This window comes from Anas acuta, chromosome 4, assembly GCF_963932015.1.
Source record: "Anas acuta chromosome 4, bAnaAcu1.1, whole genome shotgun sequence".
Lineage (NCBI taxonomy): Eukaryota > Metazoa > Chordata > Aves > Anseriformes > Anatidae > Anas > Anas acuta.
In genome coordinates, this window is record NC_088982.1 from 56,856,749 (window position 1) to 56,884,322 (window position 27,574).

General features: G+C 35.3%; 1 protein-coding gene across 16 annotated transcripts; it reads left to right on the top strand.

The window, feature by feature from the left end:
- The first annotated feature begins 1,989 nt into the window (after window positions 1–1,989).
- On the top strand, window positions 1,990–20,024 carry F11 (coagulation factor XI). 16 transcript variants are annotated; one of them, XM_068681434.1, is made up of 15 exons: window positions 2,000–4,413; window positions 4,939–4,997; window positions 7,000–7,162; window positions 7,865–7,971; window positions 8,956–9,115; window positions 9,681–9,790; window positions 12,282–12,441; window positions 13,022–13,131; window positions 13,220–13,379; window positions 13,502–13,617; window positions 13,986–14,160; window positions 16,148–16,323; window positions 16,625–16,720; window positions 18,021–18,160; window positions 19,679–20,024. In XM_068681434.1, exons 2-15 carry the CDS (start codon window positions 4,940–4,942, stop codon window positions 19,832–19,834), a joined length of 1,887 nt encoding a protein of 628 aa, XP_068537535.1. In that variant the 5' UTR covers window positions 2,000–4,413; window position 4,939; the 3' UTR covers window positions 19,835–20,024. The 16 variants fall into 16 exon arrangements, 11 of the variants coding, with proteins under 11 accessions (XP_068537542.1, XP_068537544.1, XP_068537543.1 ...); XM_068681436.1 differs by lacking the exon at window positions 19,679–20,024 and having other exon boundaries at window positions 1,997–4,413; window positions 17,983–18,114; XM_068681435.1 differs by lacking the exon at window positions 4,939–4,997.
- The last annotated feature ends 7,550 nt before the right edge of the window (window positions 20,025–27,574 follow it).

Here is a 27,574-nt window from a genome sequence, read left to right on the forward strand (position 1 = left end):
TATATATATATATTATATATATATATATATATATATATATATATATATATATATTTAAATATATATATTATATTTATATATTTTATATATAATACAATGATAATAAGAGAGGTAATCAGTTATAGATACAGATAAGATATAGATATAGATATAGATATAGATATAGATATAGATATAGATAAGAGAGGTAATCAGTAATAAAAGAATGTATGCCCAAACCTGTAGACCTCACCCCAGGCTAGTAGTTTAGGGAAACACAGAGTTTCCTCAATAGTTACTATTTGATGATTTTCACTGGCCAAGATTTACAGGGCCTGGTCAAGTCACTGGTACCCTTCAGTAGGTTGAAATGGTGTCTCTTTCTTCTCTAATGCCTAACACTGTCCAGCATATGTTTTTTTTATCAGCAAGAGGCAAGGAGTTGGGCGGTTAGGTATTTCTCTATTTATACGAAAAAACAAACAAACAAACAAACCACAAATCTATTTATAGGAAAAAAAGAAACAAAAAGCATTTTGCAAAACAAACCTGGTAGTGCTTTGTTAGTTAGTATTCATTGCTGTCTTCTGTTTTTTTCTATGACCTGATTTTAATTTGCATTGATTTCTTTTTTTGACATCTGAAGTGCAATTATTTCTAGGCTGTATTTCTAGGAAGACTATTGTTGACATGTAATCTCAGAAAATGGAACTACCATGCTGCTTTTACTTTAATATAAATTGCTGTCCAATACCTTCAATGAATGGAAGATTAAGTTTTTCTAGCCATTGTTTTGCAGCCCTTTTGTATGGAATCAAGCCAAACACGAGAAGACTTTGGCCTAGTAAGAAAGCTGGTTCTTCACTCAGATAATGTGCTTTGGACACAGATGAAAATGCCTCAGATTTTTTTATTGTAAAAAGGAAAGATTGAATTTTTTAGAACCTGTTTTAACAGCATTTGGTATCACACTCTGGCCTGTTTTGTACATGTAATTATAACTCACAGAGTTAAAGATACAGAGAGAATATTTCAGAATTTTCAGTTGTGTTTTTCTGCTGCAGCATTCAGAACCATATTTGTGATACTGATGTAGCACCCTTATTCAGCTGGGAGGATGTCCACAAAGCCATATAGAAATGTGGCCTTGCACAGTTACTGTTTTGCTGGTTCCTTCCTTCATTTCCTCAGAGATACTCTTTCTCTTGTTCCAGGTTATGACTTGGGGGTGTCTCATCACAGAGGCTAGATACTCACAGATCTCTGAGGTATTTCCTCTCCCATGTCGAAGCTGCTTTTTGAATAGGATTGCTGTAAGAAATCTTGAATTTTTGAATAGGATTGCTGTGAGTTTTTGTTTTGGCAGGCAGAATTAGACCTAAGTCAGACTAAGAGCAGTGTGCCATTATTAATTTCCAGAAAAGCACAACTTAACAATTCCTGATACCCAGCAGAAGTGATTTTCCTGCCACTATTGCTAATGAACAAGATTTTGCATAAATCATGATTGGAATCAGCAGAAAAAAATATCAAATTACTAGGCAATTGCACAGCAAGGGAGACTTCATTTTAACGAACTTGCTGCCAGTTTAGGCTGAAGCAGCGTTTTTTTAGTACCAAGTCATGATGAAACAGGACAGTCAAAACAGACACAAGCACTCCATTTTGTTTCAGACAATTCATCTGAAATTTGCACTTATATCATCAAAAATGTTTCAATTTTATCAAAATATTTTGATGAGCTCTTCTTTTAAACCCTGTCATCTGAATTGCTAACTCTTAATTACAATATCCTGGTTAGTTACCAGAATATTACTGGTGGATAAATGAGCACAATGAGGGAATTCAGGCAGCTCTAATGTTACAGGAAGCCTTTACGAGCCTAAGGAGTATGAGATGTTTTTAGAATTGCACTGAATTTCTACCTCCTCTCCTAACATAAGACATGAAATCTATGGATTTCAGAGAAGCTCCATAATCTGGTACCAGGTAAGAAATTGCCTCAGCATATTTCATAATTTGTCCTGTTATAAACATGCCCTATAATGTAATGAACAATAGCTCATTCAGGAACAAGCAGTTCGTAGCACATTGTTTTCTCTGTACAGAGGTACAACTGCTGATTTGATTAACAGTGCCCCAAAATAAACAAGGCAACATTGGTCACATGAGTAGGAATGCGTCCCCTGAAAGAACATGTTTTTATTTTCCAAAGTGAATGTGCTTGTTATGATTCTCTTCAAATAGCCTTGCTGCCTTAGTTTTTAGTTTTACCATCACATCCAATTGATGCACTCATAGATGTACTTAAAATGATACATGCTTTTGGAAGGAATTAGATACATAAATTTGAGAAGTGCTGCTTTAAGAAAGTCTTTTTTTTTTTTTTTCTTTTTCCCTCAATAGTTTGCTTATGAAACAATGAAACAATCCAGATTCCCTCTTCTTAGACAAATTTCTAAAATGCAGAGAATGGAGTATGCAAACAAAATCTTATAGAAGCTTCTGATGAGTTTATATGATTGCATATTGATATTGTATGCCGAGAAGCATAGTCTTGGTTAAATTTGTTATCAATCTTCCCCATTTTTTCTGCCCATTTGAACTGTATGAGTTATTTTTCCAAAAGTATTTGGGTTTTCTTTTTCTTCTTCTTCTCTCTCTCTCTCTCTTTTAATGAAGTGGTAATGAACTGAAATAGCACTGTACAATATCTGAGTTGGAAAACCCAGCTGAGAAATGAAATGAAGAAATTAAAAGCCCTTGGAGAGAGGTTTTAAAGCCTTTGTGCCACTAAGTTAAATGCACCCAAATAACCACAAAGTTCTAATAGAATACTAATGTAGGTTAAGTAACACAAAAGCTTTTTTTGGTTATAGTCTGATACATTTTGTGTGTGTGTGTGTGATTTCATTCAGGAATATGAGAATTCTGTAACTCAAAGGTGATAATTTTTCCAGAAGTGTAAAGGATTATCATCCCTTTTGAGATGAGGAAAGATAGACTAATTACTTTGTTGGTGACAACGCAATGTCCTTTCCCAAAGCTGTTATCCCACCATAACTCTGGACCCTGTGGCCATTGGAAAATCTGGTCTGAGCTGAAGAAAGTCAGAGCTGCATCATAGTCTCAAAACACTTCATACTGCAGGAATAAACTAACAATGTGTTTTGCAGTAAAGCCTTCCAGCACTCTCCCTTGTCATTGCGACACACTTATAACAGTAAATAGCACTTTAAGATGAGGGCTGTTGTGTTTGAACCCTCTCCTGCAAGCATGTGATGGCAAAGCAAACTGACACATGGGAGGGCACAAAGGCTCTTTCAGACAGTTCTTCCACTGCAAGGAGGAGGACTTGGACGCATCACTGACACATCAATCATAAGGAAATTGTTTCAACCATCAGCATGCTCAAAACAATCACAGTTGGCTGAAATGTTTTGATCTGAACTCTTTTTGACTCGAACATATTTATCTGTCTTGCTAGCATATTCAGTCTAAAAGAAAAGAGGAAAAACAGGGGAAAGGTATTGCCCTTTGGCAATTTCACTTTGAAATGATCCGTGTTTTTTATTTATTTTTTAATTTGAAATTTATTTCCTTTTATCACATGAGTGAGAAAGAATGCTGGAAATCAAAACCAGATCAGCTTTAAATTAAGTTTGACTTCTTGTTGGTGTACTTACATTTTATACCTATGCAAACAGATTTTTTTTTTTTTTCTGGCTTCTGGCAAACTGAAGGTGTTGTGAGCTGCATCTAACAACAAAAGAGAAAAGGAGTGTAGCAAGGACCACAGTAAAACACTCTTGAAGACGCATACAGAATAATTTCTGCAGAGGAATAAGAACATGAAATGATGTTAGGGAAAATAGCGCAGAATACATAGCTAAAGGATATGCTATTTGCCAAGGGAATGCCTGCTATAATAGTAAGAAAACAGATATGAGTCACCCCTCGGTTTCATTAGTTTCTTAATGTTGTCATTTACGCGGGCCTGAGATGCCATTTGTACTGATCTCACACCAATATTCCCTGTTAGCTCAGGATTTACTCTTGAGATTAATACTGATATAAGTATGAATCTTTTTTTTTTTTTTTTTTTTTTTTTTTTTTTTTAATGTTGGTTCTTGTGGTAATAGCAGAGGCTGGCTGCTCCAAACCTTTTATTTTAAAATGTCATCAAGAGGCAAAGGCTTAGATGATGTTAACCTGCACTTTGATTTCAGTGCAGTGCTGGTTATATGCACTCTGAAAATACAGCCCAAGGTCAGTAACAATATTGACAGAATGAGCACCCATTCAAAGTTCAACATTAAAGTTAGCATTGCAGGCACAGGCACAGTAATATTTAACGCAACCATTTTTTTTTTTTTTTTTTTTCCCAGTGGAACATAAACCTTATCCATTCATCCAGACCTACCATATATTCAGGTATGTAACAACTGCAATTGATATTCATTGAAAGGTTTTCATAACAACAATGCAGTGTATATTGATCTATTTGTGGATTATGTTGTGTGGCTGATTTGAGTCTTTCTCAGCTTATGTTTAGCATGTAAAAAAAAGAATATAGAAATAAATTTAAAATTCTGATAACATGTGCCAGAAGTGGTGAGTGTGAGTCATTTGTTTATTGTGTTGATAATAATATCCATTTAACTACCAGGATTAATGATACTCTGATAGAATATTGCTCTCGGTCTAAGTAACAATAAATACGCTAATGTGAAACAAAGCAGGAATTCTCCAAGCACTTATAAGGTTTATTACTTCTTGCAACCACAAGTAAAGGACTAAACCTGTGTTTCTGTTGTGTGTGACTGCATTTATGCTGTAACTGCATATAATTTTGAATCAATAGCATAAGATTACACATGATATGCATTGGGGTACTCTGTAAAGCTAAATATGTGCCATCTATTAAAAATATCCTAAGAATAATTTTGTGTTTTTTAGGATGATTTGGATTTATCAGACTTTTTATTTCATTTTCTTACTTGCTTCAGTTTACGGTGGTAAGTCAATATATAATTCCTAAGACAGGTACACAGAGTAATGTAGCTCATCTGGAAGGGGAGATTAAAAAGAGTAATATTCAAATGGCCTTAACATTTTTATGCAGAGTGAGTAGAGCTACAGAGCAGCATGATTTTGGTGGGGGGACACACAGTCCTAAGTGCAACCTAGTCCTGAGAGAGTGGGGTTACACTCAGTTAATTTTGGGTAACTCACGGAGGATGGAGGTTTCTAATTGTTTTTTCCATCCCTGTGATAGGGATTGAAGTTTCTAATGGGCTTTACTGACATTTTTCTTCCAACCTTCCCCATGCTTTCACCTTGCCCAGTGCACCTGGAACCATGCTGTAGGCAGTTTTCTGTCAGACCAAGGCTGTATCAAACTCTTCTCTGTGAAACCAATGCAATCTTCAGAAAGTTCTGTGCACCCAACAGCAAAGCTAACAACGTGGGCAGCCAATTAGGAAGGGAGCTGCTTCCTCCCTGCACAAATTAGTGCCCTGTAAAGCTGGCAGTGATTTGTGTTGGTGCTGGGGTGCATTATGACTGTGTGTGTTTTTCAATGCGTTAATGATTTACTTTGGTTTGTAAAAGTCAAAATTTTCTTTGTACTTCCCTGAAGTTCCCTGTGCTGATAAATTATAACTAAGGCCTAACACAGGTTTACATTCAGTAATGTGTTATCTGTTTTCTCAGAGGACAATGAGGTAATGCAGCTTTTTAGCAAAATATCTTTGACAAATGTACTATTATTCCAGAAACATTTTACCCAGATTAAAATCTCAGTAGAACTGAAATCTTGGAACATATCTAAGGCTCAGGAAATAAATATCTTTATTAAACTAAGGTATTCAGAGCTGGCCTAGTTTTATGTGGTATTAAAAGTCAAACATAATATTAAACTCCATGATTTTTTATTTATTTTTAATTTTTAGGGCATACCAACTTACATTAATAGATGGTAAATAATATCCAAAATGTCTGATACAACAATTGCAATAGTCTTTTCATTTTACTTCATAAATAATTTAAAGTTATCTAAGTAATAGAAAATGCTTTTCTGTTGGTGGCAAAGTTGGGCAAAGAAATTCTATAAGAATAATAACAAGTACCAGTTTTTAAACAGAATAATAAATACCAGTTTTTAAAAAAAGGTCATGAAAATGTCTACACCAGAAAATTCTGGATATTTATTTATTATTATTCTGGATATTTTAACAAGGAGATCTGACAAATTCCTTAATTTGGAAAGATGGGAAGGGCTGCCACTTAGCTACTTTCATTCCAGTCACATGGCTGTGCAGCGTGAGTGGACTTTATTAGAGAATTCAATATGGGATTGATGAATTCCTGAATATCTGAGGTGGTAATCCACTTTATTTGTATTCTAGGAGATTCTTGAGATATTGCTCCTGGATCAGTACTTTTGTTGTTGTTGTTAAGAAGCAAGTCAGACTAGGTTTGAGGCAGATTGTAAGGAAGCTGGAAGTATCTGAAGCTAAACACAGTGGCACTGACTGTGAATCTGGCCTCAAAGCATCATTCAGCAATAGGACAATCTACACATACAATTTTCTAACTCTCTTTGGTCTCTGTACATCCTCCTGGTTTTCCTTTTAATGGCTCTCTATACTGGAAGATATACCTTGGAAGATGCTTCTGCTGCTCCTGAGATCTGCTATGAGTGGCACTTACCTCGTGGCCTCATGGCTGACCTTGCTGCTAGGGCTTCTGTCACTGCTCAAGCTGCCCTGCTCCAGCCTTGGGTGTGGGGTGAGGGAGAGGACAGAGATACCCCAGACAGTTTTATTTCTACCAGGCTGGACAGCAAGTACAAGACTTTCAGAGGAATGGTTCTACTCGCCCCCCTTGCCCTCTTCTCCTGCCAAAGGAGTCAAAAGCATGGTCAATGTCAAGAAGGGGCAGTGGCATCACCCTCTCCTGATTAACTGTCCATACTCCTATCTCTAACAATTTACATATTTTGTTATTCCATATCAGAATGTGTGACTCAGATCTATGAAAATACATACTTCCAAGGAGGAGACCTCTCCACAGTTTTCACACCAAGTGCCAATTACTGTCAAATAGTGTGTACTTACCATCCTACCTGTCTGCTCTTCACATACTTGCCAGTGACATGGACTAAAGATCCTGCAAAGAGGTAAAATGCTCGTATTCTTGTGGATTTTGCTGGTGTCCTGTGATAATGTTAGGAGCTCAGTAACATTTTGACAGAACATAGGCATGCAGAGAAGGCTACAAGGTTGCCAAGGAAGACAATGCCATGCATCTTTAAAAACGATAATCTAGAAGAGTATTTGCTGAACTTTGAAAGATTAAATTTGGCAACAGCGAATCTTTCACACTCACATACCAACCCTTCCAAGGAAATAGCACCTGCAGTGTGCTTCTTCCTCTGTGCCACACTTATTGCTGAGGGACCATGTGACCAATTTTATGTCTCCGGTGATCCCCTCTATTGCACCCCTCTTCCCTATCTGTTCTCTTCAGAATATTTTTCTCTTGATTTAGTGTCAATAGCCTGAGATGAGGCTGCCTTTCCTCTGTGTGCCCAGTGTGTTTCTTTCTTTCTAACCCAGTTACAAGTGGTGGAACAGGGCTGTGCTTCTTGCTTGAAGGAGACCTTTTGGAGCTTTCACATATACCATGTATTTTCATTTGCCACCAAGCATGCTAATGCCAACAGAGCAGCTGCAGTTTCACCCTGTCTGTCTCTAAATTGCTTTTATTGTCTTCATTTTCATGTTGAGGAACAATGATCAACTTGCATTTCACCTCAGAAACTTTTAGGAAGGACTGTGTTATACTGAAAAACTGTGAATTGCTGCATTTTAAAACACAGGTTTTCCTGCTACTTAAAAGACAGTGATACTGAAATGTTGCCAAAAGTGGATATGGAAGGAGCTGTTTCTGGACATTCTTTAAAACAATGTAACATCAAAATTAGTGGTAAGATATAGCTATTCACATGTATGAATTTTATCATGTAGCAGATATTTTGAAAACAGGAACTGAGTTAGGAAGCAGCCAGGCAGTGAAATCTATGTCTTTTGCTATATCTCTTTCATACACGACTTAACAATCTTCCACTGTTTTCAACTATGCACTGCTAAGGCTCCACAGAAAAGGGGAGTGGGACCTCCAGCTGCCATGGTTTCATTTGCTAGAAGCAGATATATAACTGACACCTCCAGTCGTAAAGATTAATTTAAAGAGCTAAATGGGTCCTACTTGATGCAAATTCGCAATTGCAGATTATTGATAGATCAGTTGTGTTTACTTCTGACTGGAACAAGCCTTTCATGGCATTCAGGACTTTTAAAAGCCCTTTTGTACCCCATCCTGTTTAAAAAACCCACCAGGGTTTGGCTTACTCATGTGTTCTGTGAAAAGACCCTATTGACCTTAAGGTGAAACCTGTGGGGGCAAAATCTATGTCAAACTCCATGGTCAAAATTTTGCCTTTATGCAATGTAAATTGAATCTTTTGGCTCAAATGGGAGATGGCTGTTGCTTATCAGAATATATTTGGAGTTTTGAACTGTCATATAAATTTGGAAATAGATAAGTATGTGTTTTAGTATTAATCCTGAGTTCTTGCATGATTAACTTCATCATGATCTTGGTGTAGGTAGAGGCAGTATCAAAGTCTGTCAGTTTTTCCTCTGCCACGTTATGCCTACACTTCTGATTTTGTTACTAGAGGCATATATGAAGTGTGATGTAGCTGAAGTGAGCACAGGAAGTGACATTAGGATTACAAGGGCTTTGCTGTATGAACTGCCATCTTTTGGGCAGTTTGAGGAAAAAAAAAAAGAAGAAAAAAAAGAAAAAAAAAGAAAAATAAAAAAGAAAAAAGAAAAAAGAAAAAAAAAAAAGAGAGAGAGAGTAGAAGAATGCTTTCAGAACTTTGTCTCTTTCTTTTTTCCACAGCTTGCAGCCCAGATGTCCACATAGGTCTCGATATGGAAGGGGAAAATTATGACGTTACTGTGGCTGAGAGCTATCAACAGTGTCAAAAAAGATGCACCAATGATGACCACTGTCATTTTTTTACATATGCCTCAAAAACTTTTCACAATGAAAGCTTTCGGTAAATACAGGTTTGATCCCTTTTCTTGGTCAGTGCTGTGCTTTAGTCAACAAAATGTCAACAACAATGTCAGAGCAGTCTAGGGTGAATTTATTCAAGGAAATATATTTTTTTTTCCTTGACTGCTAATCCTTGTAATGTTTAATCAGACATACTGGTAGGAAAATATCTGCAGTAAGTTAGCTTTCATCTGTCCATTGGTGAGAAAGAAAAACTTGTCATAGCACTGAAAAAAAAATATTCCCTGGAGATATTCAAATGCAAACTATTGTTGTGTAGCATTATTGCTCAGTTAAATCTTGCTCTGCTTATTGCTTATTGAAAATAACATCATCAGTGCAACCAGAGACATTCTTTCATATGTACTTGGACTATTTTTGAGCTGTTAGCCTGCTCAGTTTTACAAGTTAAACGTTGTTCAATTGGATATGTTTCTCATTTGAAGGTTTTTATGGATATTGGAGGTTGCTGTGGCCCATGGTAGGAATTAGGGAATCAGAAGATTGATGTAGAGTAAGGAAGATGATCTGTTGTCTTACTTCTTTCTTTATTCTTTATCACTCAGTGAAAAATGCTTCTTGAAACATACCAGGTTAGGAACTCCAACCAGCATAAGGGTGCTTGATGAGGTTGTGTCTGGATTCTCCTTAAAGCCATGTCAGCTTTCTGAAATAGGTAATTAAAAATCTCTGTTGATTTAGTTTAGATTCAAGTGTTATGGATAATGAGGTGCAGTCTGTCTCTGACATGATCAATGTTTCATTTCATAAAAGAATTACAATATTTTTCTTGTAATTACAAGAATTACAACTTATTCTTGGAATTACAGTTAGTACTCTCAGGCACAAAAGAGTTTTTAAATATATATTTTTTCCATTTTATTTTTATGTGTTGCAAAAACAGTTGTCTGCTTTGGTGATTGAAGAATTCTTTCACTAGATTAGCCTGATGAAACTGCAGTTTATCTTTGCATCATAGATACAAAAATGAAAGATAAAATCCCATCAAAGTCAAAGGACAAGAGGAATATAAATCTTTCTAAATTCTGTTGGTATACCATGTATGTGCTTAGAAGTTTTTAATGAAGACCTGCAGTTTTCTGATACAACTGCCTAATATGAAGGAACACTGTGTTCTGCAGGTGATTTTGATGAAAGCAGAGTTTGTGCTACTTCTTGTAATCATTACTCAGGCAAAACTCTTAGATCAGACTGTATGAATTATATCTTCTTATTCTTAATCAAAACATCTTCAGTTCATTTTGTTTGTTTTAATTCTAACTCCACCTTATCCTACTGTCTGGTATTTTCCCTTCTGAACAGTGATGACATTATACTTCCATGTAGCCTTATTTTAGTTCACAGTTAATGTAGTTTTCCCATACAAATCACTTTTTATATTTCCTAAACTTGCTGAATCTTTCTTTCTATATCAACATGTTTTATTCAGACTCTTTCAGTCCTACTGGAGGAATAATCTTTGGAAATTATTGAAAAAGTAGTTGATTCAGATCTTAAGAATGAGTGCACTTACAGAAAAATGAAGTGTGAAGAATATAAAAGGAAGAAAAAGGTTTGTAAAGAGAAGAAAATTTGGCTATTCTCTCTCTGTCTCTAAGAAAGGATGGAAGGAAGGTTATTTTACAAATTGCTCCATTAAGAGAAACTAGGCAGATAGATTCATTGTTAGGAGAAAAATCCCAGTACTCTGGAGGGTCCTGGTGATAGACTTTGAGAAGAATCAGAGGACTATAGCATATGGACAAACAATATGATATTAAGATAAAGTCAACAAACACTTGAGACTTCATCAAGGATATTTATGGTTTATGACAGTGGTGACATGACATTAATGATCTATCTTTAAATGAAATCAGAATTTCTGAATGCATGTGAAGTTCAGCCTCATTTCTACCCGTCTGTTCTTGCTTTTTCTGTCTTGCAAGAAAGGCAAGAGGAAGGGAGAGAGAAGAAATAAATCATGAGATCATAGAAGCCTAGACAGTACTGTTGGATAACAAGGTCATCTAAAGAGGTCATTTGTTCTAATCCAAGACAGATCAATTCTACCTGTTCAGATAGAGGTTTGTCAAAAATATTTGTAAATTTCGGTGTCATCTCCTGTCTCGTGTTGTAAATATCTGAAATGGATTTACTTGAATATTTGTTCTACCTTTTCATTACTGTTTAGACTCACTAATCCTACATTGTTTATGTTCTAGCTTCATCGTTTTAAATACAGATGCTGTACTTCCCCTTTCAAAGTGTTGGGAATCACATCTATCCTCTGTGAACACCAAAAACTAAATTCTACCAAGAAACTTTGAGATTCCTTCAGTCAGATTCTAAGAACACTGAAATCATCATTATTATGGGATTTCTCTATTTCCTGTTCTAACATGTCCTCTTCCCTCTGCTCAGTAATGCTAATGTTATTGACCATCTAACTGCAGTTTGTTTCCTTAAGAGAGAGGCTGTTCTTAAGCTTTTCTTGTGTCCTCTGTCATTAACTTTACTTCTTCCCTGAGCAGAATCCCAGCTCCTTTCCTAATGCTAATTATTTGGAACTGAATAAATATTTTTCTTTTGAGAATTTGTTCCTTGCTGCTTGGCCTTTCATTTTGTGCCTTTGCCTTTCTGATTTTGCCCTTATGCACTCATGCTATTATTTGTCCATAGTAATTTGTCTTACATTCTGCCTTTTGCAAAGTGCCTTCTTTGAGGCCATTGAAGGTTCTTGGGTTTGTGTCCCTAAAATCCATATTTCTATTTTGAATATCATTTCCTCAAAAAGCTATTTGCTCTATTTAGTCTTTAACAGAGGGTCTTACCTACTAATTATCAGAATTAATTAACCCTTATTTTCTACTCTCTCTCTTTTTTTTTTTTTTAAGTGTTGTTGTTGATTTGTGTGTTTCTATTGTATAATTAATGTCCTGTATTTTTTATGTTTTTTTTTTTTTTTTTTTTTTTTTTAACTCATCAAATGATCGGGAGTCACATTAAGATCTGCCTCTCACTTTTACTGCTTTTTTCTCTTCTTTTCATTTTATCAGTCACAAAGGAAGGAAAATGTGAAAAAAATACAAATGAATGATTTGTAAATCTTAATATTCTGATGACAGAAAATCATCGGAATTTTGATACTCTGTTCTTCTTTTATACAGATTGTAAAATGGACCTTTTTGAACATCAAGAATTTTCAGGAATGAATGTTACAAGTTTCTTCACTCCCGATACCTCTGTCTGCCAAACTATTTGTACTTATTTTCCAAATTGCCTGTTCTTTACATTTTTCACCAAGGAATGGCAAATAGCATCACAAAGGTAAATATGAGAACTTTTAATTCTCTAAGCAAATATTAAAAACAACCACCACACAACGACAAAAAAACAAGAACAAAACCATGAAAAAAACAACAACCCCCAGCCTTTTATAACCAACATTTTATTATATTTATGGAAATTCTTGTTAAGGGATTACTTTCAGTAAAACACAGTTTTTTATGTGTTGTATTCATACATTTATAGTTTTCTGTCAGCATTTCATCTGTCCTCCAGTGTGACCAGGGATCTTGTGCTGTAGCTGCATATCTGGGATTGCTTTATGACTTAAAGCTGAGTTTTATGAAATTGTAAAGAGGCATCTGGTTTCCTGTCAGTATTGTCATTTACTTGAAAAGTTCTTGGATGATATTAATGTTTTTGAAAGTGTTTATTTTTACAAATCGAAATTTCTACTTTCATATCCAGTAGTGAGAGGAATTCAAAAACTATGGTCAACAGAAATCAGAGGTGGAAAGCACATTTGAGAAAGAACCATCCCTTACCTCAACCTAAATATCAATTTTAGGATGTGGGAACAGATAACAGATTCAGTTATTTAATATTTTTTTTTTCATTTCAGAAATCTTTGCCTTCTGATGACATCAACAAGTGGAACACCAGAGGCACTTACGTTACGAGAAAATGCAATATCGGGCTTTGGTCTCCTAAATTGCAGAAGATACTTTCCTGGTAAGTAATAAATTGCATTAAGAGTATGTCTTTTGAATTAATGAAATTAATAGACATATTGATGCTTGGAACACACTCATTTTTACAGCCTGCAATTCTCGCACTTATGTGCATATGAATTTTTTGGGAGATGAACTCAATGTCACTTATACAAAAGGACACAAAGCCTGTCAGCAGGTTTGCACAGACATGATCCGCTGCCAATTTTTTACATACTTTCCCCTCCAAGATTCATGCAATGAGGAAAGGTAAGATTAAAAAATGTTTAAAGATTTCTGAAAGAATCCTTCCACAAACTTAGGGAAGGGATATAATGTATGTCTTCTGTGTAAGAAGTGCAAACTGAATCTTTGCATTAATTTATTATCAGGAAGTGTGAGTGTCATCTAAGAATGTCCTCAAATGGATCTCCAGTGGAAATAAAACATGGGCCAGGAAGGATCTCTGGATACTCACTACGATTATGTAAAAAAAAGGCCAGTACTGGTAAGTAGAGCTTTCATTTAAGAGAGACATTGTTTAACTGATTTTTGTGCAGAAAGCCTAAGCCTCCATATTTTATTTTTCTTTCTGAAAATTGGTTGAATTGAAATGTTTATGAGACACCTTGTGAAGTTAAAAAGCGTTCTGAAAAAGTGAAGTATGCCCAGCCTGCACACTGTAAACACAGACAGTGGCATTGTGAACTTGGTTAAACTGGACTTTATGATCAAAAATTGTAAAGGGATAGAATGTCTTATGTATCACCTTTGCAGAAGATCAGTCCCTATTTGCAGGTCAGCAATAGTATCATCTTCATTTTTCATGGGCAAGTGAAAATTATCCTTAAGCACAGTTTCCAATTATTTCTGTAGTATGTATGCAGCATTCTGCAAGAAATATTAGGATAGTTGGAGGGACAGATTCTTCCCCTGGTGAATGGCCATGGCAAGTAAGCTTGCATGTGAAATTGTTTCGTCGGAGACATCACTGTGGGGGCTCTATCATCAGTAACCAGTGGATTCTTACAGCTGCTCACTGTTTCATGAGGTGAGTCCTAAATGTAAATTTGAAAATGAAAATTTCATCCAGAACGTGAGATAAATTGAGATCTACCTTTCAGAAAAAATAAATGTGCATGACAAAAATGACTAGAATAGAATAAAGTATTTCGATGTAACCAAAAGATGAATTTTTAAGGTAGACAATTCATATTCTTGACATAATTGGTATACCACACTTAACCCTTCAAAACATAGTATTGCGCTACTAATGCTAAATTGTTTTAATGCATCTAGGAGATGGAATTCTAAACAGACACCAGATACCTACAGTAACAGGCATTTTCACGCTTTATAATTTTTTTCTTACTGTAATATCATATTTCCAAGGAAAATATGTTGTTAATTATTCCATTTCACATACTTAAAATAATTATCTCAAAGATTTGTCTGTGGTACACAGGGAACCAATAGGTACCAATCTGATACCTTCAGCAGCAGGTGTGGCAGTTCATGAAAACTGGGATGGTTTCCCTTAATATTACTGGGTTTTATGGACACAGTTAACTTCTTTATGGACACACGTTAACTTCTAGGGGTCCATTTATGTCACTTCTAGTACAAGAGCTACTTTTCTCTGAAGCATTGAAATCCTAATTGTGCTGGTTTTGATTAATTTTCTCTTTTCTATTTTTACCAATTAGTCAATTAACACTCTGATTTTAGTAGAGGTTTCACCTGTAAGGAATATATTTAGATCATTGAATGCTTAGAGGATAAAGGCTAATTTCCGCAGAGACATATGGTATGTGTTGCTCGTGACCACAAAATTGCCATCACATTTGTGTCATGAAACCACTTGTATTGTGAAGAGCTGATTTAATCACCATTTCCCTTGATAGATGTTCACCACCTGTAATCATGTTATTTACATGTCATCATGTCATTTACAGAGTGAAAGTTGTAATATAAAGCTGTATATTGAGTGTGTGTGATGGGAAAGAAGGCATGGGTAACAGATAAAATGCTTCAAATAAGAGAGCATTGGCCCAGCAACATGGGCTGAAATCAGCACTTTTGCTCAAGCAGTGTCATACTTTAACCCTTCTTATGTAGTAATGTTGCCAACATTTGGCTTCCAGTCACAAACCTTATAAAAGTGGTTAAATGCCCTAAAGACTCTGAAAAACCCTGTATGTAGAATAAAATTCTCTACCTGCTATTGAATGTTGTAGAAGCTACCAGTACTATAAAAGGCAAGGGGAAAAATTAAATCTTAAAATTAAAAATATGGACTGTGTTCATTAGAAACTATTAAAGCCAATTGATATTTAAGAATAAATGAAATCTTCAAATTTTTTGAAAAATTCATTTAAGACAGGTTTTACATTTTCTTCAAAGAATGTACTAAATTTTTTTATGTTACCTTAATGAGAGAATATCACAATGAAATATCCCTTAAATGTACTCAAAGTAAAGTTGAAGTCATAAAGGTTAACTGGAACTTTTCATATAGGTCTGTGGTATTACATTTTCTAATCTCTATTTACATTCATTGCAGTGTCTGAATAAACACTACTTGAATTTGTATTTACAATCCTATTTTGGTTACTACAAAAGCTGTTGTACTGGAATGAATGGGAAGAGTCTCATTTACTTCTTCAGGGCTTGCATTAGGCCCTTGAAGGTAAAAATAACAAAAGAAGAAGAAAAGAGAAAATGAAAGAAGGCGAAAGGGGAAGGAGTGTGAAAAAAAATCAGGATACTGAGATTCTGAACATAAAAGAGAGGGGAGACTGATGTGGGGATTACAATATAACTAGAAAGTGGAACAAAAGAAATGAGAAGTGGAAGGAATGGAAGTGGAAGACAAACCTTTTTAGACTTGAGAGTGTGAAAATGCAAACGGGAAGAGTGACCTCCGTGCTGTTCACGTTATACTTGGGAGGGACAGAGGATGTTGACACCTGCACACAAACTCTGAATAAGTGTAAATCTTTGTGCCACAGACTGACTGTTTGCCTTTTTTTCCTCAGTCGTCAGAATCCCAACATTTGGCGTGTTTATGCTGGTATTTTAAAACAATCAGAAATAAAAGAGGATACACCTTTCTTCAAAGTGGAAGAGATTATTATTCACCCTCGGTATACATATGCACAGACTGGATATGACATTGCTTTACTGAAACTTGATAAACCTATGAATTTTACTGGTATGTAGTGTATTTCAGAGGTATTCTGAAGATGTGCAGGATGATATAGGCTGGTTTTGGTGTGGCAGTTCATGAAAACTGGGATGGTTTCCCTTAATATTACTGGGTTTTATGGAGAATCTCATTCTGTTGGAGTTGAAAAGAAATTGTGTGGCTTTTATTCACATGACGGGGGAGATATCTACTGTAAGGTACAAAGCATAACATGTAGGCTATCTTCAGGGGCTATGTAGATGCCCATAAAACCTTAATATTGTAGCTGTCTCCACTAGCCAAACTAATATTTTAAATTCTATTTTAGATCTTCAACTACCTATTTGCCTGCCATCAAAAGAAGAAGCTAACATACTTTATACTGACTGTTGGGTAATTGGATGGGGTTACAGAAAGGAAAGAGGTACAGATAAATATTTAAAGTGTGCTATTTTATTTGAAAAATTGTGTTTAAACAAACAAACAAAACCACACCTCCCAAAATACCCTCTTGAGTCTTGAATCCAGGAATTGTGATCACAAGCTACACAAAGAACATGCATTTGCTCATAGCCTTGTTTATATGAATCCATAACAGTCATCAGAGTCAATGAACACGAATATAACTACTCCTTTAGTTTGATTCTCTACATTGTTTTCTCAGGCTTTCCTGTGGTAGGTAGATGAGCACTGCAAGTTAGCTAGTTTCACATTGTCTTTTATGCTTACAGAGATACTTCAAGTTATGAGGTGAGATAGAGATAATAGTATAAAATAATAATACAAATAATTCACATATTGAGATATAGATAATAGATTTAATGGTGAACTGTAGGATCTTGAATTACAGTCTACACATAACTCATACTTTTCTTTTTGATGTGATTTTATTCATATGACTTCAACAATCAGAGGTAGAATCAGAGGTAGAAGTATGTTGCTTTTATGATTCTGAAGGTTGTTTATGAACAATAACAATGACCTTTGTGTTTTGATAGTATTTGATATTAGATATGGTTGAATTACTCTGACCTTACTTGCCAAATAGCTGTTAGTTATCAAAGTCTGTTATTACATATATAGACAAACCTACTTAAACCGAGTTCCCTCTTTTCCACACCTTCCTGTTTGAGAGTTAGATTTCAATGTGAAATTGAAAAAAAACTCTGGCAGATATTGTCTGGGCTAATTTCTTCTGTTAATTTGTAATAAAAGGCTGCTCTCAAATACTTTTATTTGCTCTACATGGAAATTCCTTCATTTTGTAGACTGTGGAGCAGCACAGATTTGGAAATTGGGAGGTATTGCAATCTTACTGTATTGCAACTCTATTGTAATACATTACTAAGAAATAATTATCAATAGTACAAAGTAATGTCTTTAGTAGGAATACTGGATCCAAGACTCCAAGTTCTGAAAAAGATACTCATATAGGGGTTCACAGCAAATCACACAAGAGTTTTGAACCTTTCCTGGTCATAAGTAATACTCAGGTAACATGGTGTTTTAAAAACATTCCAAAAACAAACAAAAACAGACAGTCAACATTGTTTACTAACACACATACAAAAAAAGGGAAAACAACATCATGACTGTCTAATTGCACACTAAAAACAATTGACCTCTGACTTTGCAATGTCACTGTATGGAGATTTCTAGAGTTTAATTTTAACTTTTATTTGTTAGAAATGGACACTTGTCTGATCATACCACCTATTGCATAGGTCTTGTAGAAGATATTCTTCAGAAAGTTACTGTTCCCCTAATGTCAAAAGAGGAATGCCAGGCAAGATACCGGAAGCGCACACTAGATGACAATGTGATCTGTGCTGGCTATGATGAAGGTGGAAAGGATGCTTGCAAGGTAATGGAAAGAAGTCATATATAGTAATGTATTCCAAACATATGTTTAAATATATAATTGGATACCATAATAACATGTTTAATTTTCATAACAAAAATATATTTATAAATAGAGCTGTTTAACATATCACTTTTGCTTGCTGAAAGCACTGATAATCAAGTTACGTGGAGAATGCTTCTTATGTGACATTGAAATCCTCAGGGATAGACTTTATGTGGCTCCAGATAAAAATACTGAGTGTATACATATATAGAGAGAGACACACACACTCCTTCTATAGTGTCTCCTACAAAGGGAACAAAGTTAACTTCCCACTTTGTGTTTCAAGTTAAGTATTGAAACAAAATTCATTGGTTTCCTAAGAATTATATCACTTTTCCTTAAAAAATAATAATGGTGAAAAGCAAATATAAGAGAGAATAAAGTACAAATTCTCACTCTTGTCCAATTAGGGAACAAAACAGTATTCCTTTAAAATATGGGAAATCCATAGAGAGCAAGTATAATATTTCAAAACATTTCTCCAGTAACACAGATTTCCTATGTGATGTTTTTATTTCTTTATATGAAGCTTATTTTAAAGCATCCGCTATCCATAATCACCCAGAAGGGAGGGTGCTGGATAAGGGGAATGGAAGGCTAAAGACAGCTTGAACAGACTGGTCTGTTCATTACAAGAAATGAAAATGTCACAGCAGTGTGAGGTCAGTGAGCCAAATTCTCTGCTTGAGAGTAAACTCATGCAATTCTATTAACTTAAATATTTTGAGTTAATTATAATCAAAACAAATATTGTCTGATTAGTAGGATATTTTTTCAATTTAAACATTTAACAGTTGTGTTCTATATTTATGCACTGTTTCTATTATCAGTATTAGGTATTCAGGAATAATAATTCTTGGAGCTGGGAAGTAATTTTTCCTCAATGACAATTAATCTTTATCTGATACAGCATAACAGAACATGGGGGTGATGTTATAAGAAAATAATACACTTGTTGTTCTCCCAACAGTTCATAACAGCTACAGTAAAGAACCCAGTGTTCAGAAAGATCAATTTGAAATAGGAAAACAAATGTGTTTTATCCCAGGGAGGACAGAGTCAGCCAAACAAGATAACATACAGAACTGAGATTTACATACCAAAAACAAAGTTATAAGAAAAAGCATTGGCAAATTTACTATTTTTCTCATTTGTTGATGTGGTCTTTGTTGGGTGTTAAATCAGTGAATATAGATAAGTCAAAAACAAACAAACGAATGAGCAAAACCCCAACAGTTTTGAACCTTAAAGGAAAATGAAAATAATTTGCAATGATTGGAAAGTATTTAGAAGTAATTTTACTAGATAAATAGAAAAATGTCTACACTCTCTGAAGCAGGTATAAGTGAAAGTAATAGGCAGTTATTCTGGTATTAACACTGAATGATACTGATTTTTTTCAAGGCTTTCTTTGAGAGAGAAATACTGATGACAGCTGTTCCTTGTGTACTCTTGTCTTTTTCTTTTGTGACACAGGGAGACTCGGGAGGACCACTGTCATGCAAGCATGAGGAGGTGTGGTATCTTGTGGGCATCACCAGCTGGGGTGAAGGGTGCGCTCGCCCCAGGCAGCCCGGAGTCTATACAAAAGTTGTTGACTATCTAGACTGGATTCTAGAAAAAACTACATAGTGTGAGTGTAATCTACTTGGCTCGAAGTGATGTCATGGAATAACAACTCCAGGAGCAATGTGATGACGTGTATTAATGTTTTTTAAATGGTGTTTCATGTTAGCTTGAAAAATAAAGAACTTGATTAAAGAAGTGGAAAAGCAAGAATAAACGAACTTTACAGTAAATAAAAAACAGTAGTAAAAATAAACTCTTTGGTCATTGATTTGGCTGAAAAAAAAAATACATACATACCTGAGCCATTAATTTCTTTTGATCTTGATAGTATATAATATTCTGTGGGACTTGTTCAGTGAGGCCAGGGTTTTACAGTTTAATTGAGTGAAGGCAGGAACTTCTGCTCTTATGCAAAAATAACTTACATGAAAGTTGATTAAGATAAATTATTAGAAGGCAAGGAAAATCTGACCTGGCATTACCAGTCAAAAGGTTCAGTGATAATTGAAGAAACTCCCTTAGTTACAGAATAATTTTATTTGTTTCACCTTAAAAACATCAAGACAGCTCTCTCCTGTTTCTTTTTCTCCTTTTTCTCTAATTTTTTTTTTCCTTATTTTTAGTCAAGTAACAAATATGTTTCATGGTCCGAATTAACACTAATATGAGAAACAGCAGTCAAAAAATTATTATTTTTTTTTTTTCTATTGTAATTAGTATTTCACACTGGATCATAAAGAAAGGTACATTTGTCTTTTGCTTTTGTCTTTGGTGAACTTCATGACCTTGTTTTCTAATCATATACGTTACCTTAATTGCTGAAAATACATTGTAAATCTCTATCCATGGTTGCTGCACAACCACAGTCAGTGTGTTGTGGAAGTCAACAACAGCAGAGTCTTTAGGAATAAATGACATTATGAAATTCAGAATGTTAAACTAATGGAAAAATAGTCATCAAGCTGCTGTAAATGAGTTCAGCATTTCAATTTTTTGATGTTTTATTTGCAACTAACACTGAACAAAAATGCAAACTGGTACAAAAAATTGTATCTAACTATACAAAGAGCCCCTGCAGTCAGAGTGCTTCCTGGGACATGCAGTGCCACAGCTGTATTCAAAAGGTGTTGGGCTTTTTTTTTTTGTTCATTTTTAAAAAATACACATTCAAAGCAGGGATGAAAACAATCTAGATCTAACAAGAGGCTAGAGGGAATGGTGGTGCTGCAGGCACATCTAGGGAAAGTAGAGTATTGCCTTCCCCTCTCCTCATAGTGGACTCTCAGGAACATGGTCTTGGGTGGTGCACAGTGCTTGAGGCCTCCTGCTTTGGGAGCCCCCATGCTGGCTGTAGGTATTCAGGATGCCAAAAGACAAAGTCTGGCATGCAGTGGGAGAAAGAGGGGAGAGAGAAGGCAGAAGTAGACAACATGCAGAAGTAGAATGGGAGATAAAGGCGGGGGCTAAAATTGTCTTCATGCTCTGTTTAATCCAAGCCTGGTTTGAAAGGTCAGCAATTCTCAGACATGCTGTCAAAAACTCAGAAACTTAAATAAGGGACTGGGAATGAGTAGGAAAAAAAAATGAAAGCATAAATGCAGCCAAAACAAACAAACAAAAAACCAACCACATTTCTGGCATTCAAATGTGGTTCTGTCCTCATGGGGAAGCAGTGAAAACTGCTAGAAAAGATCTGCTGAAGAAACAAAGGAAATACTTCAGTGTGCTAACAGAGACTGAAACTCTCAATTAAAGATCCATCGGGAGACCATCTGAAATCCTCACCTGCCAATACTTCAGCTAAATTTGTTTTTGCTAAAGAGTACATGCTATGTCATACTGATAACCTTTAATGCTTTCTCATAATAATGTTGTCAGCAGCTTCTTTTCCAAATGTGCACAAAATGCAAGTCTGTATGTTGTGTTTATTTATTTATTTATTTATTTATTTATTTTTATTTTTTATTTTCTTTCATTTTGTTTTGTTTGTTTGTTTTCTGCTGTGAGATTTTCCAGCTATTGGAGTAATGAAGAGGAATAGCACTAGCTTTGCTCTGCAGTGCTCTGGAGCTCCATATTTGTTTCTTAGAGATGGACCTCGTGACAGCAAATTGCCAAAGGAAACTTAGCTCTTCCTGTGGAAGGGATAAGGGGTCTCAGTGACAGCAGATATACTTCATGGCTAGCTTTTGACCAGATAAAATATCTTACTGTAATATATTTTAATCTAGAGCAGATATTCTTCAATGAAATTTTGTATCACTTTTCTGTTCATCCACAGCAAATTCCTGATAGCTAAAAGTAAGTAACAGGGACAGATTTTATGTGGAGAATGAGTGAGTTTGTGATAGCTATATGTAGTCCTTATGATTTCATTTAAGAGAAACTTAATAAAGTAACACATGACCTTTCTGTGCAATCATTCACCAGTGTAATATGTAATTAAATGAGAACTTTATACTCATAGAAATGTATCAGTGTTAATAAGTGCTATCTTGCTTAGCCTTTCTGATATCAATAAGTAGCTTGCCATAAATGAGAGGCAGTTCATCACCTTTATTTCATCTCCCTTCTCCCCTTCTCCTCTCCCTCCATAGTGAAAACAAAACAAAACAAAACACCAAAACCAAAATGAAACAACAAACAAACAAACAAACAAAAACCACCACAAAACCTCTCTCAGTCTCATTAAAGAAAAAATTGACCTGCTACTTTAAATCTGCCCTGGTTTATGCACTTTAGTTACTTTAGTTGTTATTTAGATTAATGGTTAGTGTCTCTTGCAGAGTCTTATATTCAGCTATTTAGTTATAGTGAAAATCAATACAGATCATAATCTCACAACAGATTGGCAGAAATCTTGCAAGGGGCAAGCACCACTGATGATGTGCTGAATGGCAGCATTAGTCTGCCCTGAGACTGTACAAATAAGATCCCTCATTTTAGAAATTTATAGTCTCATTCAGGCACACTTTATACAAGTGGAGATAGTCTGGAGGGCAATTTGTTCATTGTAAAATAAGGCAGGCTGCAGAGCTGCTAAAGTGGACTCTTCAGCTTGTAATAGCCTTCATTGTAGTCATTTTAATAAGATTGTAAACCAGACAAAACTAGTTTCCCATTAAATTGGTGTTGCATTGTGTTTTCAGTCATTGCTGTTGCTTTGCCTTATGTCTGAGACTGAAACATGTCTTGGAAGTGACCTGAGCTTGCTTCTAGGAAGAAGACATGATGCCTCTCATTGCTTCTGCCCAGATAAATTAAAAATTCTTAATGATGAAGATGTACAGAGACCAACAAGATCTGTGCTTCCACAGAAGGGCAAAAGGGAATAATTTGTTATAAACTTTTAGTATAAGCTTTATTTATTTTGTGAAAAAAGATTATTTGGCTGTGCTGAAAACTGCATCTCAGATGCTGAAAACTAAGGAACTGAAAAGAATGAATGTAATTCATGGCAGCAGTCTTTATAGTAGGAAACTCACTCAGTTAATTAAAATGTGGATTCTTATTCCCTGCCTAATTTCCAGTGTGTATGGAGTATTCTTTGGAAAATTATTGCTAGATCATATAATTTGTGAAATATCTGCATTGTAACATATTAAAATTCATTTCCACATCAAGTAGAGGGCAAGATTAATTTTGCTCTTTGAACAATAATAGCAGACATGAAATATTGACTATTCCTAGTCAAGAATTTTTTGGAGTAATAAATTATTAATTTTTCCTGTGGTTTTTGTATTGTAAATTGATATAGATATTTATAGGTGTATTATTGATATTTACATATCTATTATAGTTACTGAGAAGTATTGTATGGTATAATGAATTGTTTAGTAAGAGTTGTTCAGTACCATTTTTTAATTTTCACAGTATTCTACAAAAGAGCAGGAATTAGTCTTTGGAAATTAACAAGCAAAATAAGAATCTATGCAAGATGATGAAAGACCAGCCCAAATGTGCTCATATTGGGAACCTGAAACAGACAACGTGATGGAGCACTTAGACATCCCTTCCTGCTCCTCATGACCATACCTCAGACTTAAAGATTAATGAAATATAGTGCAGAAATGTGCTTAATTAATGTTTAATTAGTGCTGTACTAATGTGCAGAAATGATCTTGAGATGGTGAGGTGCAGTGGCTTCCCATGGAGGACAGAGAGAGGGAGTAGAGCAGAAAGACTAATGTGTGTCAGCTTACAGATGCTTCTCTCTTGTTGACTTTCTAAGATCTTTCTGTTTTGGCAGATGTCTTGAAGCCATAAAACTGTGCCCGACCATGGAATGCAGCTACTTTTCCAAACTATCTTTTTTTGTGAGAAATGTAGTGAACAGTGAATCAATCTTGTACGAAGTGCATATCGGATGAGTTTACATAGGCCAAAACTTTGGATTTCAGAGAGTACAAAACTTTAAGATGGGCAGAATGGGATGGTGGGAGCAACCAAAACAACTATAAATATGAAAAAGAAATTAAATAAAGAAAGACGATGTATATACCTCTTTCCAGTAAAGGTATCCTGAATATCTACAGAAGTATTAGTATGGCTCTGAGCAAGCTTCTGTTTTCTTCACAGCATGTTCAGCTAAAATTTCAGGGAAAAAGAACTGTTTTGATGTATTCTAAAACGTTTCAAGGGTTTTGTCACTAGGTGGCACTTTTGCTCTAATTTGTCTTATGTTCAGTCGCCATGGTGAGAAAACGAACTTGGTTTAGTATATCTTTTATCGGAGTGTGTTCAATAGAACTAAAAAATATATTTTAATTCATATATCTACAGCTGAGAAATAATAGTAAATGATTAAATTAGCATCTTCATTTGTAGATCTCAGAGAGTTCACAGTGAATGGATATGTTTAGCTCGAATTTTCCATGTAGCACAGGGAGATTAAGAGACAGTAGGAAATGAAGACTGACAAAATCAAGCTTGGGGAGGGCTATTTGCCCACAGTTCCCTTCCTATGGAACTCTATGCTATTTAATAGTCTAATAAATATTCAACAAAACCATTGAAAGACACTGGAAAATTGCTGAGCATTTTGTCTCAGTCTTGGAGGGTTTGACTCAAAGCCAGTTTGGGCACAGTGCAGTTATCTGCAAGAGTTACAGCAAGAAAATGAAGCAGTTGGTAGGGGACAGTCAAGGGTATAATGGAATTTCCCTCACTGGAAACATTTAGGGCTAGGTTATGTCATGATGTAAGCGGCCCTGTCTTCTGGAGGGAAGATGGACTGGACAGCCTTTCTTCTGGCTGCTGGTGCTGATCAACATCAGCAACACAAGATCATGGGTTTGTTGTTTTCTGCAATATATGCTATATTTCAAACTTGAAATCTCATAATCAGATTTATTTTGTTCTATTTTCTATCCTGTTCTATAGCTGGTTCAGTCCTTCCATTCTGCTGCAAGTACTAGAAATTTATGCGATGAACTTACTTTACTTTCTTGGGGTTGTGTTTGTTTAGAAAGCACAAGATCAATTAAAATCATAATAATAATAATAAAAAAAGACAAGAAGACAAAATAGACTAATGTAAAAGCACAAATTTAGTTGTGCTTTCCCAATAAGTGTGATTTTTTTGCCATTACCAGGAAAAGTTGCCAGGCTGTGCCCTAACCTGTCAGTGCAGGGTCTCACCACTGTTCAGTGCTTTAGTCTGAGCTGGCTGCAGCTTGGTTTAACAGCTGGGCAAGGGGCAGTGAACGAGCCCTGGGAATACCTCTGGTGGTAAAGAACCTAGGGAACCACAGTACAATTAGTATTTTTTCCTGTAGTATTAATTAAGTTTTTAGGTGTTAATTAGACAGTGTGAATCATTAACCAGTTAAACACTAGCTGGGCTAGCAATAGATTTTGAATGTGCCTGTGTTGTGTGTTCTCTTTTACCCATAACAAGGATTTCAGTGTAACATTAATTAAATGCAGATTCGTGTTGGTTACAGATCCATGCAAGGAAAAAATAGAAAGCAATCCCAAGGTGGTAGCAGAACTTCAGTTTAGAGTATTGTCAGCCACAGATTGAAAACAAGAAACAGACTCCTTTTGAAACTCTTAATTGCTTCTGAGCTCATATATTATTACATAATACAATGGAAACATCTCAGTTTGTTCCAGGTGCTACATAATGAAAAAACATTGGTAAAATAAATAACTCATGGTATCCTCATAAATGGGGTTGATACCGACATTAAAAAAAAAAAAAAATCATACTTGTTTTGTATTGATTATTTATTTATTTATTTATTTTATACAGAATATTCTGTATTTGATATTTCTTTTAGAGCTGCAGCTGCAGATTCATAGGAGTGGGTAGGAAGGTCACCTTGATACATAAAAAGTACATTTTTCTGTCTCTTGTGGTTGCAGGAAAAAAAGCTGAAAAACATGACCTATGGCCATCCTACAAGCTTACAAGCTACCATTAGTATTTGTAAGCAGTTTTTCTGAAAAAAATCCTCCTGATATTAAAGCTTTTTTCATTATTTCAAGTGATCTGACTCACAGCTGTCGCATGTGTGGCACTGACAGTACTATGAAACCTTCAGCCAAGATGAAGGGTAAATCTGTTGAACTAAAAATATAGGCCAAATGTTCCACCAGGACTTAAATTCATCAAATCTGACCTGAACTTCTTGCATTCTCTTTTATCTATAAAACAGAATTCTTAGAATGATTTAAGTAATTGACACTGGTTTCTCAAACATAAATGTGCACTGCTGAAATGCTCCAAAATTGTATCAGCCTCAATAGATCGCTCAATGGCCACAGATGATATACCAAGATTTGGTGTTACTTTTCCATTCCAGAAGTGATTTTCTCTATCAACATTATCCACATCTAGAGGCAAAGAGGTAGGATAACCTTACAATTAAAACTAGGATTTGAAAGAGATGGCTATTTGGAGCGTATCACTTATTCTTTCTTTGCTTCAAGACTTGTGATGCCCCTCTGTCCTTTGCTCTGGCCTTCCTAGGGGGGAAGTCTGTGAAGTAAATCATAGTAATAATAATGTTATATCATTAGGAAATTATAGAAAAGTTTTTGTCTGCTGTTTCCATGCTCTCAATGATGGAAAGAATTCCAGTTGCAGTATTTCATGTGTACAGTTACACCATTGCGATGACCATCTACAATACTTCAGGGTAGACAAGATTAGAGAGAACAAACTCATGCTTCTTAAATGCATTGTCTGAACACAAGGGATACCCATGGTGGGACGGCTCATGCCTGCCTGGTAAGTAAGATACATTTTTCAATGAATTTCTTTAACAACCTTATTACTTGAAGTTATTTGTCTCATGAAAACAGCTTATTTACTGGTGTATGCTTTGATGCAATGCAAAAGGTTGCTTTATTACAAATCTAGCACAAACCATTGGATTTATTCAACCAAGAATCTGTAATGTGCCCTGTGAATTTAGTGAAAAGGATTTAATATGCTTTTAAGAATGTGCTCTCTGGGTAGTACTACAGTATAGCCAGCCATTATGAATGGACTAAGCTTAACTCTTGGACTGGTCCTCATATGTGAGATATTCCCTCATCACTGATGAGTTAAAAACTCTAGACATGGACATGACTTGGACACTGCATGAGCATAGCTCATTTTACTAACTCTATCTCTTTCATTCTTGTTTTGTTCATCTCTTGTAACAGTACTACAATATATTTTAAGGAGGCCACCTGGATGGGCAGTGCAGGGTGTTGATGAGGTAAGAATGATGTTTCAGATAGAGATACAATTATATTCCATAAGCTAGACTGCAGGAACAAAAGAAACAACTAACATTTCTAGAACAT

Bases quoted from the DNA above. Each gene is read 5' to 3' on its own strand.
- F11 (XM_068681445.1), top strand. From the start codon at position 6,618: ATGGCTCTCTATACTGGAAGATATACCTTGGAAGATGCTTCTGCTGCT. The intron at 6,904-6,999 runs GTCAATGTCAAG...ATTCCATATCAG, and splicing joins CCAAAGGAGTCAAAAGCATG to AATGTGTGACTCAGATCTAT. The intron at 14,161-16,147 runs GTGAGTCCTAAA...TTTTTTCCTCAG, and splicing joins GCTGCTCACTGTTTCATGAG to TCGTCAGAATCCCAACATTT.